Genomic DNA, 19,542 nt, shown 5'->3' with positions numbered 1-19,542 from the left:
CTTGATACTGAAGTGAAAAAAGTGGGGCTCAAATCTGAAGTGGACGATACATTGGATTTTTTCACCTTATAACACAAAATTTTCTGTCCTGCAATAGACCAAGTCCATTAGTTTTATTTTAACAATTCCCACGTGCCTGATCGCCAGGATTTTGATTGTTTTGACTTCTTATTGCTCACTTTGAATGATTTTTGAGTTTTGAAATGAATTCTAACGGTTACAATAATAGCAATGATATTGAGCTATTATTTTCAACAATAATATAGAAGATTCTCGAAAAATAAAATATTTTAAGGTTATAACTACCGACGTTTGAAATAATCATAATAAAACAAATAATATTATCTCTTTTCATATTGGGAACTTCTTATTCTCATAATAAACGCTTTTTTATTTACTTAAGAAAGACCTGAAAATGAAGAACCAGGTAGAAAAAGATCTATAAATGAAGCCAGCTGCGCAAAAAATGAACGAACGATTAATGAACCAAATTCCTGGACAAAATTGATTCACTACTTTAATTATTCCAAATATTCACAATATAAACACAAAACAAAACTCTGTTCTAATCAGTACTTTTCAAGAAAATGTTATTATAGTAACATTTCGTCGAAATTTGGATCAAACCGTGACGGTGTAGTTGATGAGGTTGTCGAAGAGCTTGATTTCCAACATGTAAGTCGGAGGTTCGAATCCTCTGTCGAACGAAATTTTTATTGAAGAACCCATTTGCTCTCACCCCAAAAGAAATTTACAAACAAACAGCTCACAAATAAATTAAGATAGCAAAAGCAAACTTTCATATGATAATACACCGTTTTTAGTTGTCTAATCCATTCAAATCTTGTGTTAACAAGTTCTTTGCCCTCAATTTCACTTTCCACAAGAAATTTAGTAGTTCCTGCTAATAGAAAGCTGTATAAGCTCAGCTTAGGATTTTTTTGTGCAGGAAGAGCACTGAGGAACACCAAGGGGGAGTAATTTGATTCACAACAAAAAAATGTACTTCAGATTTTAATATGATTTTTTCTTGCAAAAAAATAATCTAATAATACATTAATAAAAAGATAATATGAATTAGATCAACAAGTTTTTCTTCATCTTTTACGTTATATTTTTTCCATGTTCAACCAAATTCCACCTTCTGCTTTAGGAATGAAACTATTTATGTCTGTTTCCAATGGAGTTTTCGTCTTTTTATCAATCCTTATTTCAAAATTCCTTAGAACATTGATCAAACCAACTTTAGTTTGTACAATTCCAAAACGCATACCTAAAAAGGACAAAAACGGGTTAATCCTCGTAGAATAAAAAAGTTTGTATTCAGTAAGGTAAGTTTGCACAAAATCATCATCCAAATTCCAGTTTTTGGTAAATAATTAAAGTATAGAATGAAATTATACAAAGGTGTACTAACCTATGCACATTCTTGGTCCTTCTCCAAATGGTATAAAAGCATATTGATTTCTGTTTCGTTTATTCTCGTCAGAAAATCTCTCAGGATTGAAAACTTTCGGATTTGAGTAGTAATCTTCATCGTAATGTATTCCTTTTATGGGAATCCAAACTCTTGTACCTTTAGACATTTTTAAATTCGTTTCCGGAACTACATATTCTTCTACGCACTTTCTAGTGATGAAAGGAACAGCTGGATACATTCTAAGTGTTTCTAACATAGTTTTTTTGTGAGAATAACATTGATATATCAACTCTGATAATTTTTTTCTTACCGTCAATAACTTGTGACAAATACTTCATTTCACTCAAACAATCGTAAGTAACTTCACCACCGTACTTGTTTAGAATAAAATTGATTTCATCTCGTACTTTCCGCTGAATATCTGGGTTTCTAGCAAGTTCATAAAGGGCATAAGTCATGGTTGTGGAGCTAGTTTCGAACCCAGCGACGAAAAATACAAAACTTTGAGCCACCATCTCATCCAAGGTTAAAGTAGAACCATCTCCTAAGTATTAAAAAATTATTATTGATATTGAATATTTTTAGAGCAGCTTCTGAGTTTATTCTGCCTCATCGACGATGGGATCATTAGTTTCATCGCGGTCCACTTCGTTTTCGATTTCATCCTATTTTTGCTCAAGAATAGTGTACGATTCTTCAGCATCATCGACGATTGGATCATCAGTTTCATTGTAGTCTTCTTCGTCTTCAATTTCGTCGTTTATTTGCTCGAGAAGAGTGTCCGATTCTTCAGCATCATCGACAATGGGATCATCAGTTTCATCGCGATCCCCTTCATCTTCGATTTCGTCTTTTATTTGCTCGAGAATAGTGTCCGATTCTTCAGCATCATCGACGATTGAATCATCAACAACCTTTCTTGCATTTGCACTAAATACGTTTCAGTAGAGTTTCCGGTCTTTTTTCCACCCCTATAGTTCAACATTCTGTTTGTTCCCATACCACCGCTGAATCTGGTGATAAGTTGTCTTTGCTGTTGTTTCTGTTGGTGCTGGCGACGTAATAATATATTTACTATATTATGCTGATGCTGTGAAGCATGTAAATCTATAATTAATCAAAGATGTGATTCAAAGACTTCTCACATCAATGTAACTGTATAATTCGATGATGAGACGTAATCCAGCTTCAGCAATTACTTCTGAAGCAGCATTCGCATTTTCAATAACTTCGATAACCTTGTTTAAATCAGTGTTCTAGGTGTACTCCAATAAATTTCATTACTTTTGATGAAATTATGCTGATGAGGTATCAAAATCACTAAAGGCATGTAAGAACAATCTTTTCAAACTTTCCGAGTCAAAATACCCAACGAATATACTATTATGTTGAAGTTTGATTTAATATTCTGAAATAATTTCTTACAGTGTCAATACGAGATCTGGCTATCAAATAACGAAAACTAAAAAGGGGTTTTGTTATAAAAATTATTCTACATTCGAATGCTCCCTTCGCCTTAAATATTTCCATTGATCGAAGCGGTGTTGGAAGTCTTCTTTGGTGAGGGTCTTTTGGATCTTTTTCGCTTTTTCTTTTACCACTTCCATCGACTTAAATCGTGTCCCTTTCAAAGCAGATCTTTTTCTTACCTTTCTAACCATTCAAGGAAATCTGAGCAGACCCGTTGACGTAAGAGGTTTTGGTCAGGAGTTAGATTTTTTGGCACAAACTTTTGCCATGTATAATTCCTCGTCTAAAATTTTCTTTATCGGCGTCTACAGACTCGGCAATCATCCGGATGCTCGACCATCTGAACGCATAATTTGGTTAATTTTGGTCATTGTTTCTGGAGTTGAAACAGTCATAGGATGACTTGAGCGCTGGTCATCTTCAGTGCTTTCTCGGCCCTCACTAAAACGCTTACACCACTCAAAAACAATCGCACGGGATAGAGAATAGTCTCCATAGGCCTCTTGCAATAATTTATAGCACTGAGCAAGAAAAAAATACGTTCATTTCAAACCACCACTGCGCGAATACTATAATAGTGACGGAAACGTGTTTTGAGATGTGTTTAGGGCGCCCACTAGGCGCGCAGTCGCGTTATTTAATAACCAAACCTCTTAGTTTAATAGATAAATACCTGATCTTTCTCCATCTTTTGCTTGATTCTTTATTTCAATCAATAATTGTAAAAAGTCGTTACGATGCACATGGTTCTCTTCTCTATATTTAACTGAATCAGCAACCACTTTAGTGAAAAAATTTGACACCTCCGCATCAAGTAAGCGTATATCTAGAAGATTTGCTACTTTTGGAAAGTTATTAGCAAATATGAATTTTAAGTTTTCAAAGCGGGTTCTATCGAACACTTTTCTCCCTATTTGTCTGAACGGACTATCAGGATCTTTAAAACTGTTACATTCCAAACCAAAAGCGCATGATCCGATGATATCAGTCGAAAAGTTTCCTGAAAATTGAGTATAAACCTTCAACGTGATTGTTTTGATGAAAGGAAAAGAGATTTCAAAATTGAAATATGAAAGAAGAGATTGTTAAAATGAATGGTGATACTTAGATCGATTTGAAGTTTTCCTCCTGGTGATAACAGAATACGTAATAAACATCGATGGAATGAAACTAATAATATTCAATGAGATCTTATAACAAGTGACATCTTGTTTAAAAGGTATTTAGAAAACCTATTCAATCATACTAATTTTTATTTATTCACGAGGTTTTGGTGGTTCAATTAATAAAAACTAAATTTTGAGTATCGTATATTTGATTAATAAATATTAAGTAAATAGTTTTTTTAATAATAATTGTTCAAAATGTGCTACATTCTTCAACAATATGTTGTTTTCAAACGCCAATACGATCAGAAACCGTAGCGTAAACTTTAAATTTAAAGTATCCCCACAAAAAAACTCTCAAGGTGTTAGAACCCGATGATTTTATTGGACCGCGTTCCATCAATAATTAAGATAGTTGCCACGTACCATTTTGTTTATGTAGCTACTCAAAAAATCTTGTTGGACAATAATAAAACTAAAAATTTAGAAGATTATTGATTGTAAAAAAAACTTTTTTGACAATTACTGTACTTATGAATTTTTATCAATTTAAGGCGAAGAATAAATTTCAATTTTTATTCACAATTGAAAATAGTATGAATAGGTATTCTAAATACCTTTAAGGGAATTGTCACTTGCCATGAGGTCCCATTTAATATTATTGGTTTCAGTTACCTGGTGAAGACCAGGTGGTGAATTGTGGTGTTTCGAATTTTCTTCCATATCCAATGGACACTCTATTTGAATTGATTGAGCAGTGCATTTCATATAATCTATAAACATTTTTGCTATCAGGAATTTATCATAAGCTTCCTCTATATCATATAATTCGTTCATAAAGTTATTCCTCTACAGTTGTTACTTGACAGTAATGGACAGTAAAAATGGACAGTAACAACTTTAATTTCCAGTCTTTCATAACTTTACATTTCAGGTGTCTAGCAGCTTCAATAACTTCTTCTTTTGTTATCATTTCGTCGTTTTTATGATGGTCCTCTTCACTTATATTATTAATTTCTTTGTTTTTTTCATTATTATCTTCTGTTCAATGATCTTTAGCTAATTACGCTATATAGTGGGAGATGCCACAATGTAAATAATAGAGAATTCAGTATCCCAATTATTCAAAGTTTTTTATCAATTTATTGATTTATACAGTTTTAAAATACATTGTATGATGCAATAATTACACAACCGAAATAAAATAGATAATCACTTACCCAAGATATCTTTAATATCAACAGGTTCGTGAAGAGTTATCTTCTCTATCAAATATCTGTTGAGTTGATCACCGCAAACAGTGATAGTTTTGAACATTGTTCTCATTTTTCCTGAGGTGAATGTGGGTGTGAATTTGATTCTCAAATTCCTCCATTTTGTTCCACCAATTGCAAATAGATGAGCAGCTGAAATATCATAACTCAAACATGTGGCGATAATGACAAATTTAACTCTATCAAACATGAAAGTACTGAACTATGCAGGTTGTTGTTCGCACATTTGGAACTCGGCTCCAAAGCGTACCCAGAAGATGCTGGACTCAATACAGAACAGATCAGTTTGACTTATAAGCTATCCAGAGTTGACCAGAAACTAGTACAGCTTAGAACATAGAAGGAAGTTCGCTGTTTTACCGATACTACCATGGCAAATCGTCTTCCGAGCTGTCCAACATGATCCCACCTAGAGCAGTCATTGGAAGATATACTCGATAGGCAAACAAGGCTCATAAACACCGAGTTCGCCCTGTAGACGTTCAGACTAATTTTTTTGGAGAAGTTCAAGTCTGTGGAAACAGCTACCAAGACACTACAACTTGCAGTAATTCAAGAAGGCATGCACCACTCGAACTACTCTAATGATTGCTTTTTATATAAAGAAAACCGTTCAACAAAGAGTGAAATGCATCGAGAACAAAGATGAGTTCAAGAAAAGAGCAGGAACGTACAGATATCAAATTCCTAAGCTACGCAACACATTCACAAGCTTGAAGTCAATTATTTGTTGAACATGGTGATGATTTTAATGCATCTAAATGTTCTTGATTTTAGGTCTTTTCTGTTTCGAAATAAGTTTTTGAAAGAAAGATAAATTTTGACGTTTCGAATTTTCTTTAAGTCTTTATCAAAATAAGAAATAAGAAATTGAAGATATTTATAATGATTTTTAGAGATAACTACTAACAGGAAAATCACATATGCATATATTATGTCATGGTAGGTATGTGACGATGATGTTGTTAACGTTGTTGGATGAATGACAATAAAGTAGAAATTTACTCACATATTGGTTCATTTTTCTCATTTACATACAATCCTCTATCGACGAAATGACTGAAATCCTTTGTGATGATATGTTTCAAAATATTCAAATCTATCGGCATGTAGATTGGTTCAGTCATGTTATAAAATCCCAGCTGCTTCCATCCTAATGATAAAATCAAGTTCAGAATTAAATAACGTCAAAAATATAGAAAGCACTTCATTTTTTAAAACGTGATAATTATTTAAACGATATCAAGGATTTTAGAACATTTTTATTCAACATAATCAGCATGGAAAATCCGCTTTTTTGAGTAAATACAACAAAATATCAGAGTATGTTTCTAAAAGCTGCCCTGGACAGTAAAATTTATCTTTCCTGACATTGCCAAGTTTTTTCAAAATAAAAAAATTTATTTGGAGTAGCTAGAAGATGTTGCCTCCTGGTAGAAGGCAGGTATGCTACATACTGTGGTTTTCTTCTTGTTTCTTTACTTAGTTAATTTTATGTTGATTTTTTAGTTTTTACAAGCTTTTATCTACAAAGTGTAACATTTTTTTGAGAATAAAGCATGTTTGTTGTGGAGCACCCTACTAGAACAATTCCCAAATATGATCAAAAGCATATTTTTATTTAATTAAAATTCGGATGAAATCGAGAGGGTACTTATATGGTCTAATGTGAACGGACTCACCGTTCTGTTTGGCTTTTTTGTAAAGTTCCGCTACCTCATCTCCAATAGAAATAATTCTCCTATGAGGAGGACGAAGATTTCCCCATATTAGCTTTGGCTCTAGATGAGTTACACCCCGGTCTTTCCAGTATTGAAACGACCATTTACAATAAATTATCACTGCTGTTACGACACCAATAATTATCGTTATCAAATTAAATAGAATATCTCCGGTTATAATCGACATATTTTTTTGTTTTTTCTTTTATCTGAAATCAAACGATTTAGTACATGAGCTAATATTTGATATTGATAAAAAAACCATATGAAAATACATTTTTTGAATATTCTTCTCTTTTAATACGTCAGTTAAACATATAAAATTCCCCGTCATATTTTAAATAATTAGTGTTAAAAGGATCAGTCTCCTATCTAAACTAAAATATCAGGTAATAAAATTTGACGTAATCTGCTTGGTTATTGATGTATGCTGAAGCATCTGGATAAAGTACATTCAACATTATTATTCACAGCCAAATATTTTTCTTGTAATACAAAAAAGTCGATTGAAATTGATGCTTAAGAAATGTATACATATATGTTACCGGTCAAACCGGGACAAACTAGTTTTGCCTAAGCTAAACCAGTTTTTCCAATCCGAGCTAGGATTAACTAGTAAAGCCTTGATAAGATAATCCAGTTTAGACTAGGCCAAACTAGTTGATTCTGATATAAATAGAATAAGCTAGTACGACCAAGTCGATAAACATTATAGTATATTTAGGAAGTTAAATTAAATAGATAAACTGAATTAAATATTCCGTAATTGGTTATGTTTAGGTTAGGTGTTCGCTCAATTACTTTCGACACTGTTAAATTGGTTTAGACCGAACCAATTGTCGAAGGATTTTTTCCATTCCGATTGAGGTTCCTCCAACATATTTGCACGCATCAACTACTCTTCAGGTGTAGAAAATATATATTTTTGATCTACGGGAATATTAATTTGATGTAAACCAGCGACACTCTCGAGACGATGCTTCATCACCAAAAGTCGAACCGAGTTGATCAGCACACACACTGCTGTTGATTTATGTCGTAGTGGTTGAGGTCAACACATTTAAAATCTTCTTCAAAAGAGATTTAATGCAACAGCACTACCACAATTCCTTACTACAGTTATTGATATCGAGAAGGTTCGTAATGATCAAAATTCTTTGAAATTTAGGAGGAATCTCTGGTTTTCGTATGGACTCTTCTTCTACCTCTAAGCTATAAAATCTAGCCACTCGCTGTATGTGAAAACTAAGTGGTTTTAGCACTGTGCGAAAAAATCCAAAGTGGTGAACGCAGCGTCAATACAACTATAGTAAGTGTAGTTAGTGCTACCGGTGTTTTTGATCAACTGCAATGTACATAATAAAGTTATCCTACTGTAAAAATTTTCTTTAACTACTTGGCTATACCACATACCGTTCACAGCCTTTGGATATGCCATCTTCTACAGGGAATAAAATAAATCAATGAGGCAGAGCAGCCATTGTGGGAATTGTAGAAAGTGCTTTATGTTTTTGGCTAGTATATAGACTTGTATTCACTGATGACTAATTTGCATCAGCTGATGTTTCGCAACATACAACATCTTTGACAACTTCTGGCAGTAATGATGATGAAAACAGAACAAAAATAAACGATTTAGGAAAGTTATTGAAGAAATATTACTGCGAGCGAAGAGAAATCAAAATCTATATGGTTCTTCGTCTTATCGTAGAGCGCCAATAGCTCAGAAAGCAGCGGAAATAACAAGCAGCCAAACCAAACTTTGACAAAATGCCAAAACAGAAAATATGGTTCATGGTTTTGTGTGAAGAAACCAAGAGATATGATACAATGAATGAAATGTCGCACTAGAATTCATATTCGGTGCTGTAGTTAGCGCTGTAGTTAAAAGGTTCTGCTAGGAAAGCTAGCGGTTCAAATATAAAAACCGATTTTCTATATTAGAAGATGACAAGATTTTTTAGAATCTATTTTTTACTGTTAAAAATGGTATTTAAAATTTAATGAATAATTTTATTTTGAAGATTCACTCAAAATTAGCCCACCTTTCTCTATTAGATGACAAAAACGATACTGAAAAGCTAAACAAGATTTATACGTCATAAAGTGATGCTTCATCATTTTAAATTGAACAAATAATGTATAATGTCATACATGGTGACAATAAATACCTAAATAAACTGTACCATCATGTTATATCTAATTTCTCTAATTTAGTTTTTTCGTTAAAAGAAATATTATCAACAAATATTTATATTTATAGTTAAAAAGAATATTTACTCACAAATTTTATATTTTTGGTAGAAAAACCATCCAGGAACGAATTTTTCCTGAGTTTACGCAAAAAATTTGAGGTTACGTTGTTTATTTGTGATACAATCGGCAACCGCACTGTAGAAAGATGTATTTATCTCATATTATATTAAAACGTTTCTTTCAACGTTGTTTTCATAAAAAGAATAGATAAGTACTTACCATAAAAACTTTATCAATTATAAAAATACTTCAAAATTGCGACTAATCACTAATACTTCATATATATTTATTTGTTTACTTTGAACTTAGCAGATTACTGCACATAATTATATGTTATATTGACCTCGAAATCTCAAGGAAATCGTATGTTATAATGATAGATAATACGCAAGGTACGATTATTTAAATATATTCTAAAGAAAATGGTGGCAAACCGGTTTTAAAATCTATTGCATAAGGGGGACATAAGGAGACAGAAATAGGTTCATCGTTAAAATCATGTTATTTTGAATACAATAAATCACTATAAAAAGTTATTCACACGTGAGTTGAAATAATGAAAGCACTAGAAAACTTTGCTAGTTGTATCGTTTAAACCTCACAGCTCCGATAACCTTGAAAATATTGTTCGGGGTGAGCCGGGGCGAGGCGAGGTTAGGTTAGGTTAGGTTAGGTTAAGCTAGACTAGGTAAAGTTAGGTTAAATTAGATTAGGATAGGTAAGGTTGGGCTAGGTTAGGTTAGGTATTTCGTATTCATAAAGAACAAATGCATTTTTAACGAAATTTCTGCTATGTATCCTATGGAAATTGACGATTTAACGAATAGTTAGAAAAAGTAATAACCAAACACGCTTTTTTATTAAATCTGTGCATTGATCTTCAATAATTAATTCGTGAAAATATTGTACGAGGCGGGTGTAAGGAGAGTTGTTCAAATTTGTTTCAAATTTTCACCAATATTTTCACGAACATTGAATATTTGCAGTTGAAGTTTTTCATTTCACAAAAATTTCATACTGGATTTCCTTTTATTTTATTTATTTGTTGCTGAAACTTTTTTATTGTTCTTATCAATAAATATCAATTTGGATAATCGTGTCTGGGGATAGTTTTAGTCTGTTTAGTTTTTATTATTGATTCAATTCATGAGGTGTTTCCAGCTTTTTCGCCATTTTTATTAATTCGGTAAAAAGCTGTTAGCGTCCAATTTAATATTGATTGTTCACCCCATCTCAGTACCATTTATTTATATACTTTAATTGAGGTCGAATATCACTTCTTAAAGAAGAGTCTGCTGCTGTGGAAATTGAGGTTATAATTTGTTTCACTTCATCTTCTCTTACTATAAAAATTATTACCATCACAAAAGTAGATAATTTTACTAATTAATAGCATTGGAAATAAATCAAATTGTTTTCTACGATATTTTCAGCATGGTCGGGAGAAATTTCAACAATACGTTACGAAAATCTGCTTCATTAATCAACTGTATACTTTCTACAAAATATTTTTAAAATCATTACTTTCATTTAAGTAGAAAAAACCTTTTCCAAAAGAAGTTTTAAGAGTTTTTTCGCAACACGCCTCCTCTAATCCGCATTTGACTAGGTGTTTGGGGTTTGGGGTTTGCTCAGTAAAAATTTTCATTGGCCTTTTCTTATCACCTGGATTACACAGTTTGGTCATATCTTAAAGAAAAAGTTTTGTTCCTGAGATAAATTCACCTCAAGAATTGAAAAGCAGAATCAAGGTCACTTTAATGACTATATAGGAGACTCCCAGCTGATTAGAAGATTGGTTGGAAAATTTCTTACTTGGCAAACTCCAAATATTTTTTAGCTTTCTATCTATACTAGAGATGGGATCACTTTTTTGAAACACCCTGTATAACGAATATTTAAAATAATTCACTTACGTTCTCTAGTGGTGAGCATAAAAACTTTAGAATGATTAACAAGTAACAGTAATTTTCTTCTGTATATGTGATTGGGAAATAACTCCGAAAACACATTTTGGTTCAGAAATTTCTTAAACTATTGATTAGAATAATTTGTTTGTCATCATAATCTTATTCAAATTTCTCATTATAAAGCTAATTATCTACAATAATAGATAAAAGAAAATAAAATAAAATTGACTACCAACAGAACAGAGTCGGATCAACAGTATTTTTAATTTTACAGTATAATGTGATTTGAGTAAAAAAAACCTCCACAGCAAAAGAAGGAAATGGAAAAAGAAGAAGCAATAATAATTTTTCTACCTACATAAACTCAAACTATGAACAACAGAACTTTGGAATGTAGTGAAAAATCCGGAAGTGTTAAAAGCTTGGAAAACGACTCATAAGAATGTGATTAGTTTTTATGTTCAAGTTACAAATGATATTCTTTGTGTTAGATGATGTTAGAAAACATAAATTGGTCGTTAAGATAAAACTCTACCACAAACACTTCCTCGATCGTACTGCAGGTTTCTACGATTTCCTTGTAACCTGGTGAATGAATAATTCTTCCACAGCTACACCCACTCGCCCCTATTTAGATAAAAAATGCACTGGAATGGTTCTTACTCAAACTCTCTTTTCGACATCTTCTGGCCATCTTTGATCTGACCTCTTTTCCTGCATCCAGCCAGGATAAAACAATCACAAGCAATCACCACAACTCCAACCTTGCAGAGGAGCAGCTCCTATATCAGGGCCAACTCCAACAAATCTTACCATCACAAACTACAAACAATTAATTTGAAACTTCAGTTTTGCTCATTCATGGTTTCAGCATGTGACAAAATTTTTAAAATGAAATGGAAGACAGTTTCTAGATATTATCAACGCTATCTAATTTTTATAAAAGTATTTTAGGCTCAATACAATCCTGATAAAGTTGTTTCGCTTATCAACATAATAAACGAATGATAAATAAGAGGAAGTCATAGTTCAATTGGAAGTTTTATGATCCAATATCACAAAACTGACTGAATTGAGTGGTTAGGTTGAAAGAACTGAATTTGACATAATGAAGAATCATCATTTTTATTCAGTGCTCATTTACTTGGTGCTTATAAATTCAGTGTTATTTGTAAAATCTTATAGTGAGTACTTTTACAAATACCGGTCACTTGTTTTACAAAGTATCAATCAAATATTTCGTTTTCTCATATCAATTTTCTAATCGTCTTCCATAATCATCTTCTTCTACAATTGCATCTTCTTCTTATTCTCCCAAACGAAGTTTGATACGTATCCTATTTAATTTTGAATGCTAGAAGATTGAAATGATTCGTGAGTTTCAATTTATGAATGATTTTGTAACTGTGTTTGTTTGTGTATATTTAAGTGTATCGAGCAGAAAGAAACGTTCTATAAGCCTACTGATTGGTTGGAGGCTTAGGCTGGACTCCTCTGGAGTGTTGTCTGCTAATGTTTTTGAGTGTTGTTGTTGAGATTATGATAAACAATTCTGATTCACGTTTTCTAATTATGTCATGAGGTATCTGTAAACGCAATATTCGCTGTCACCCACTAGAAAATGTCTTCCAAAGTGTCTTTCTTCAAACCCCCTTCTCTAAGCAATGTTATTGAATATTTATCTGTTTTTGAATGTTGTTTGAGTGCTGAATATTTCAACTCAATTTAAATAACTTTTCTAAAAAATATGGTAACTAACGAAAATTTTTGATAATTTATACATGTTCCTGTTTTATATGAGCTTTTCATGAAATTTTTCAGAGTTTCAAGAAACATTGGGTCATATTAAACCCAACACTGACGCAAATGTTCAAACTGAAGCAGCAAAAGACTTGGTTCGTAGGGTAATTGGATCCAGGTCAACGGATTTTCTAATATTAGTTGACCCACAGCTTAAGTCAGAAAATAAAGATCTCTTCAAGGTAATAGTATTTATACAAGACTTTCCAACAAAAACTTGAGGAATAAGTATTTTTAAAATGTAAAAAAACATCAAAATTCATACACAAAACTCCAAATCCCACAGCTCCGCATTAACCATGAATTTTTCAAAATATATTTCTAGTCGAGTGACATTATTCGAAGGGTATCGATTTTTTCTTCTCTTCACTTTGCTTCATTCTTTGTTTGTCAGTGAAGATCAGCAGCACTGCCTGGATGGTGTATATAATGCCTCACATCTGCTGCACATAATCGTAGAAACTCGCAGCCTTGATTCGTAATATTTTTCAAGATTTCCGTTGTCTCCTAATTGTTTCATTCCCAGGTTTGATATCCAAATCTTCGCTTATTATTTCGTGTCGTAGTCGATCTTTTCTGGTAACACCTTCGACTCTGAGTAAATATTCCATTTCTGATTCTGTAGTTTCACTTTTGAGTGAGTTTCTTAGTACCCAGAAGTCACTACCATTTTTTTGTGAAAATTATCTTTGTAAGAGTTGGTACACATTTCTTCAAATTTTGTAGATTTTCTGATGTGATATTGTCGAGCTGCTTCACTTCTTTCTAGCTTTTGAACTGCTTTTTCAAATTCTTCTGTTTGTATCAATTATTCCTTTCCTTCATCTTCTTCTACATCAACTAACTCTTGTTAATATTCAGTTCGACGCACTAAAATTTATTGTTAATCTTGTCTCAATGTAACTCTATTCTTCATTTGTCTCCTGTTGTTTAATTTCTCTCCTGTTTTTAGAACTTTGAAGAAAAGTTTCTAATTTTCCTAATTTTCTTCTTATATCTTTTCGCATCAGTTTTCCCAGGTCCCTTAGATTACTTCAATGACCATGTCTTGCATGTTTTCTCACAATCCATTGATTTTCGTATTATATTCAATTTTGATCTTGTGTCACTTAAATACACAAAAGTTTATCAAGCTCACTGTAATTTAATTTCTTTCTTTCTGTTCATATATACCAATTGTGTCATTGCTTTGTTCGTCTTTCTTCACAACCGTTTCATCAAAATCTCCCAATAATATTAATCTGTTTTCAGCATCTTAGCAGATTAGGTTATGTTAGGTTGGATTAGGTTAAGTTGGGTTAGGTTAGGCTAGGTAAGGTTAGATTAGGTTAGGTTAGGTTAGGTATTTCGTATTCAGAAAGAATAAATGCATTTTTAACGAAATTTCTGTAATGTATCCTCTAGAAATTGACGATTTATCGAATAATAAGAAAAAGTAATAACCAAACACACTTTTTTTATTATATCTGAACCTTGATCTTCAATAATTAATTCATGAAAATATTATACGAGGTGGGTGTAAGGGGGGTTGTTCAAATTTGTTCCAAATTTTCAACAATATTGTCACGAACATTGAGTGTTTGCAGTTGAAGTTTTTCATTGTCCTCACAAAAATTTAATTCTGGATTTCCTTTTGTTTTAAGCATCATTTGTATTATAATTTTCTGTTTGGTTATATTTTAAAAAATATACATTCAGTTTCTCTTATTATAACATAATTTCCTTTTAAACCAAATCTGTTTTACCTACTCGTTTCTTTAGTAATTTCCATCTGTATTCCCGTTTTCTTCCCAATTTTATTTTTCTTGTCCGCAATTCTACAGCTGCCAGGTTGGGAGCTCCAGCCACAAAGGATCCAACCACCAGACTACAAATTCAGCTCATTCAGATATCTGGGAATCTAGTTGAGGGCCTCAACCAATACCACCTAACCAATAATATTAATCTGTTTTCAGCATCTTCTATTAAGTTCTTGACTCAATTTTTTTCGTTTTACTTTAGATTCTGCTCATTTATTTGGACCATACATTAATGATATCAATCATTTCGTTCTTGACTCAATTTTTTTCGTTCTACTTTAGATCCTGCTCATTTATTTGGACAATACGTTAATTTTATCGATCATTCCGTTCCTTTTCATTTTCTTGTTTAATTTTCGCTCGACTTTTTTGTTTCTGTAATCCCAAATAGATCCAAAGTTTTTTCTCCAAATTCTTGTATAAGATCCTTAATTTCCTCATCTCCGTCTCGATCCAATGGACTCGTTAAATGTTTGTAGTTCATTGTCTGCGTTTGTTTCTAGGAATTTTTCTTTTTCTGTCTTCTTCTTTTTCCGTTTATCTGCCTTGCTGGGAATCTTAGGTTAGGTTAGGTTAAGTCATACATCTCATTATTTATAATCAGTTTATTGACTTTCATTTGAAATATGCTTTATGATCTTTTTCTTCAAAGATCTTCAGTAATTTTTTTTCTTAGACCTTTTCATTTTACACATGATCTTAGTGAATCCATATATTTGTGCCACTAAATTTCTGGCTTTTTCTAAGTATCCTCATTTTTTTGCTGATTTTAATTTAAGAATATTGGACTGAGTCATCCATTTGTTGACTTTCGAATTCCCATAACATCATCAATAATCTCCTCTATACGAGAATCATTCCAGGAGTACCAAAGAAATATTTTTGTAAAATATATTTTAATTTTTCAGCGTAATCTCGTTCGATACCCTTTTTATAATAAGAATAGTTAAGCTCCTCAGAATAGCCATCAACTACCGACTACCGTTGTTGGAATATCTGTGACCACGAAGCCATTTTTTCAAGTCTGGGAATAGGAAATAATCCGAGGGGACTAAATCTAGAAAATAGGGTGCATGAGGTAGCAATTCAAACTTCAATCTATTAGTTTTGTCCATTGAAATAACGAATGTGTGATCTGGTGCATTGTCTTGATTAAAAAACACTTCTTAGCTAAATGCGACTGTTTTTGCTTGATCTCTTCGCTAAAACGTTGTAACAAGCTTCCGGGATACTCGTCGTTATAATTTTTCCTTCTTCAAAATAGTCAATGAAAATTATCCCATGCACATCCCAAAAAACCGACGCTCTGACCTTGTCTGCAGTTTCTTCGGGTGTGTAGTAATGATTCTGAAACGCTTTATTTCTTTGAAACAGTGCCAAACACTCGATGGGTGGCAATTGGGGCACCCATCTTGCACATAGCTTTCTTGTGTCCAAATTTTCAGTTAATATGCGATGTACCACACCTTCTAAATTGCGTATTATTTCTACCATCTCGCATCTTTCAGTCGACGATCATTTAGTAATGCTTTGTGGATTTTCCTCAAAAAATCTGGAGAGTCAACACCTCATTTGATCAACCACTGCGATGCTGGTCTTCGCAGGTCTTACGTTTCTAGATTAACCTGTTTTCTGGTGACCATCTACAGTTATAAACCTAATTTGAGTGTTTTAAAGTTTACACATTGATATCCAATTATTGTTTTGTAGGTGTGGAAAGAGAATAAAATAGTAAAAATAGTTGGTACGACTGGTGTTGCTGTTGCGACGGGATTTAATTATTATTTAAAGTATTTTTGTAATTGTCACATTTCCTGGGAGGCCTCACAGTTGGATTTGCCGGAAGACTTACCCGAAGCTAATGTTACCATTACCTTAAACGATAGGTAAACAATCGATTTTGTCTTATTTGTGTTTGTGTATTTGAACGGAAATCCTCGATGAGTAGAGAAATCGAGTATTCGAACGTTTCCTGTTCATGTCGTAGTTTCACTGATATTTCGCAATACTTGTTTTTATTTTCATCTTGAAATCAGTCATAAACAAAAATATTGATCAAAGAGCAAAAGCCGCAAAGTACAAACAGCAGTTAAATGAAAACGGGAGATAGAGAGAAGCTGAAAGAATGATAAAAATCAATTTTGATACCAATATTAAAGAAAAAAAATCAGATCAATGAAAATTACATTCAAACTACTGACTAAAAAAATAAAAGATTAATTGAAGAAAAGACGAAAGTGGTAACAAGGTTTTAAAAAGAACATCACTACTATACAGGGTGATTATGGATTTTAAAAAGTGTCCTTTTTTTATTAATCCTCAAGGTGATTGACAAAATTATTCATTGATCGTGATAATGATCAGATCACAATAATTGGATAATCTTCCAGGTTTTCTTAGTGAAAAAAATGTGTTTGACTATGAATAATAAAAATGTCAGATAATAATACATTGTATCAACTGTATTAAAAATAACAACAAACACTAAAAATGTAGATGTAGCGCAGGAAGATGACTTTATTGACGTTGTTACTATGAACACTAGACTAATATCTCGAGAATTTAATGTTACTTATTCAAAAAGGATCAGAATCTCACAAAAAAATCATCTGTACTCATATTATATTCAAATGGTTCAACGACTACATCCTGGAGATGAAATCCATAGGTTGGAATTGTGTAGATGGATTAATAATCATCGACCAACGCTGTAAACTATTTACAGATGTTCAATTTACAAAATTCGGGATAATAATCACCTAATTCACATGTATGAGCTCAAGAAAATTCTCATGCTATTCAATAATGTCATTCGTAGTTGAGGTTTTCGAGTAGGCTTTCACTTGTTTGATAATCCAGATAATCCAGATCTATTCGGGCCTGCAAAATATGTTCCCGAATCTGCTTGCCAACGCATACGAGGGATGTATTTTCAGGATGGATGGGCATCCCCCTACGTTTTTCTGGCAGCGAGAAATATATAAATAATGTTTATGATACAAGCAACAAGTTCACAATGAGAATATTATCAGCGAATAATTAGACTTTTGTTTTGATTTTTAAATGAAAAAGAAAAAATTAAATATGCTCGTATCAGCCAAAATCTCACCGAACAGGTAAATCATCATAAAAATCACAGAAATTATACAATAATCATCGAATAAAGCTGTGTAACCAAGAAAGTTGATAACAGTAATCAGCATAATTGAACGAAGACATGTAGAATTTCATTTGAAGCGGTAAAAGGAACGAAGGATGCCAGAAAAGCAATGCTGAATGAGGTAATCCGTGAAGAAGCAGATATGAAATCACTTGAAGAGAAATGAGAAGAAAAAAAATGGAAATAATAGCGGATTCAATTGAATTTTAGGAAAAGGATGAAATAATGGAGTCAAAATTACGGAACGTTGATTAAAATAAAAACAAAGAGAGGAAAACTAATGGGTAGGAACTAAAAGCAAAAGAAATTAGTCACTGAAAGTACCCAAAAAGGTAAGATCAAGATCGATATGTGATTAATTCAACCGATACCACATTCATAAATAAATTCTTCTTCAGCCGACGTCAATTGGAACATTAATATTCTGGAAAACCATGTCAAGAAAATATTTTTATTTTTCTACCAATATTTAAAAGAGAATCTAGTGAGAATGAGGTATTACGTGAAGGAAAAAGTCTTAAGTCTGAATCAGCAAAAATATTCTGTCGAAATTGTATTGAAATCCATTGTTGATGTAAGAGGGAAAAATAACTGAAGGAATTGGAAAAAAGAAGATGTCACAAAATTCTGCAAACAATCTGGTAACTGGTAAACCATTCAAGAATTCCGGATTGAATAATTGACAATAAGCTCAGATAGTTGGACTGCTAGATGAAAAGGATCTGAATTAATGAAAAAAAATGGAACAGAATAAGAAAAATGTGTTATTATAGAAATATTTGTCCAATGCTGGGTAGTTCTATGATTCTAAGACAGTTGTGATTCCAGATTATCAATTCACATCGAAAATTCATGAATCTCTAATCCAAGCAATATAGTCTTATAGTTTTGGAAATCTCATAAAAATTAAATTTATTATTGAAGAAATTAGTGTCAAATGCTTCATAAAATTAAATTATTTTTGAATATAAACACTTGGTTATTAACTAGTTGTAGACGGGACATTGTATTATTCGAAAATATTTTCAATTGTTTTTTCTTATTCCCAAAACCAGTAGCTGCCGATAAAAAAAATAAACATCGTCACTAATCGCACGAATACTCATTTAACAAACGAGAATCATCTTTCAACATCTTCTTGGCCATCTTGAAAGCACTTAAACTACTCGGTTATCAACTAGTTGTAGACGGATTTGCTTTTTAATTAATCCATTTTATATAGGTCGCGGTCCCTGAGACTAACAAAAAAAGTTTATCTATACAATTTACAGAATTCCTTTCATCCTTTATTTTGAATTACAGGTTTAGATATTACCAAAATACATGTACTACCAGTTACAGTTTTGTTTGGTGGGATTGGACTCAATGGGAAAATCACATCGATTGGATGGCATTGAATTCCTTCAATTTAGTTTTAGCTTTCAATGGGCAAGAAGCTATTTGGGAAAGAGTATATAAAAAGCTTAATTTCACGCAGGGAGATATCGATGAACATTTTACGGGTCCAGCATTTTTATCTTGGTAAGAAGAACTTCTAGTATGTCTTTCAACTATGAGAAAATCTTCTTATATCATATCTTTTTGAATATTTCACTGAAAATTCATGTAGAAGATGAAAATTTTGGT

At 32.3% G+C, this 19,542-nt stretch overlaps 2 protein-coding genes across 12 annotated transcripts in view; one reads left to right on the top strand and one right to left on the bottom strand.

The window, feature by feature from the left end:
• Positions 1-1,001: 1,001 nt before the first annotated feature.
• Positions 1,002-11,286, bottom strand: LOC130890737 (probable cytochrome P450 6a14). 3 transcript variants are annotated; one of them, XM_057794989.1, is made up of 9 exons: positions 9,467-9,798; positions 9,276-9,382; positions 6,953-7,200; positions 6,280-6,423; positions 5,217-5,402; positions 3,564-3,890; positions 1,731-1,964; positions 1,418-1,669; positions 1,002-1,273 (listed from the first exon to the last, which is right to left on the bottom strand). In XM_057794989.1, exons 3-9 carry the CDS (start codon positions 7,176-7,178, stop codon positions 1,110-1,112), a joined length of 1,533 nt encoding a protein of 510 aa, XP_057650972.1. In that variant the 5' UTR covers positions 7,179-7,200; positions 9,276-9,382; positions 9,467-9,798; the 3' UTR covers positions 1,002-1,109. The 3 variants fall into 3 exon arrangements, with proteins under 3 accessions (XP_057650972.1, XP_057650975.1, XP_057650974.1); XM_057794992.1 differs by lacking the exons at positions 9,276-9,382; positions 9,467-9,798 and adding an exon at positions 11,164-11,286; XM_057794991.1 differs by lacking the exon at positions 9,276-9,382 and having other exon boundaries at positions 9,467-9,799.
• An 895-nt stretch (positions 11,287-12,181) lies between these two features.
• Positions 12,182-19,542, top strand: part of LOC130903628 (alpha-N-acetylglucosaminidase) — a 33,277-nt gene continuing 25,916 nt past the window's right edge. For 4 of the 9 annotated variants that reach the window (XR_009060762.1, XR_009060761.1, XR_009060760.1 and 1 more), the window contains exons 1-4: positions 12,208-12,341; positions 12,979-13,139; positions 16,467-16,642; positions 19,219-19,437. Coding sequence is in view for 6 of the 9 variants with exons in the window: in XM_057815845.1 (XP_057671828.1) it covers positions 12,266-12,341; positions 12,979-13,139; positions 16,467-16,642; positions 19,219-19,437 (632 nt within the window). In the remaining 3 variants the exon portion in view is untranslated. Of the gene's footprint in view, positions 12,342-12,978; positions 13,140-16,466; positions 16,643-19,218; positions 19,438-19,542 lie in introns of all 9 variants that reach the window. The other 5 variants (XM_057815848.1, XM_057815849.1, XM_057815844.1 and 2 more) reach the window with 2 other exon arrangements.

The sequence above is a fragment of the Diorhabda carinulata genome, chromosome 2 (genome assembly GCF_026250575.1).
Source record: "Diorhabda carinulata isolate Delta chromosome 2, icDioCari1.1, whole genome shotgun sequence".
Taxonomy (NCBI): domain Eukaryota; kingdom Metazoa; phylum Arthropoda; class Insecta; order Coleoptera; family Chrysomelidae; genus Diorhabda; species Diorhabda carinulata.
The sequence above is the reverse complement of the archived record's forward strand: the minus strand, read 5'-3'. Positions and strand labels throughout refer to the sequence as shown.

Bases quoted from the DNA above. Each gene is read 5' to 3' on its own strand.
- LOC130890737 (XM_057794992.1), bottom strand. From the start codon at position 7,178: ATGTCGATTATAACCGGAGATATTCTATTTAATTTGATAACGATAATT. The intron at 5,403-6,279 runs GTGAGTAAATTT...ATGATATTTCAG, and splicing joins TGAGAAAAATGAACCAATAT to CTGCTCATCTATTTGCAATT. The intron at 3,891-5,216 runs GTAAGTGATTAT...CTCAATTTTCAG, and splicing joins TGATATTAAAGATATCTTGG to GAAACTTTTCGACTGATATC.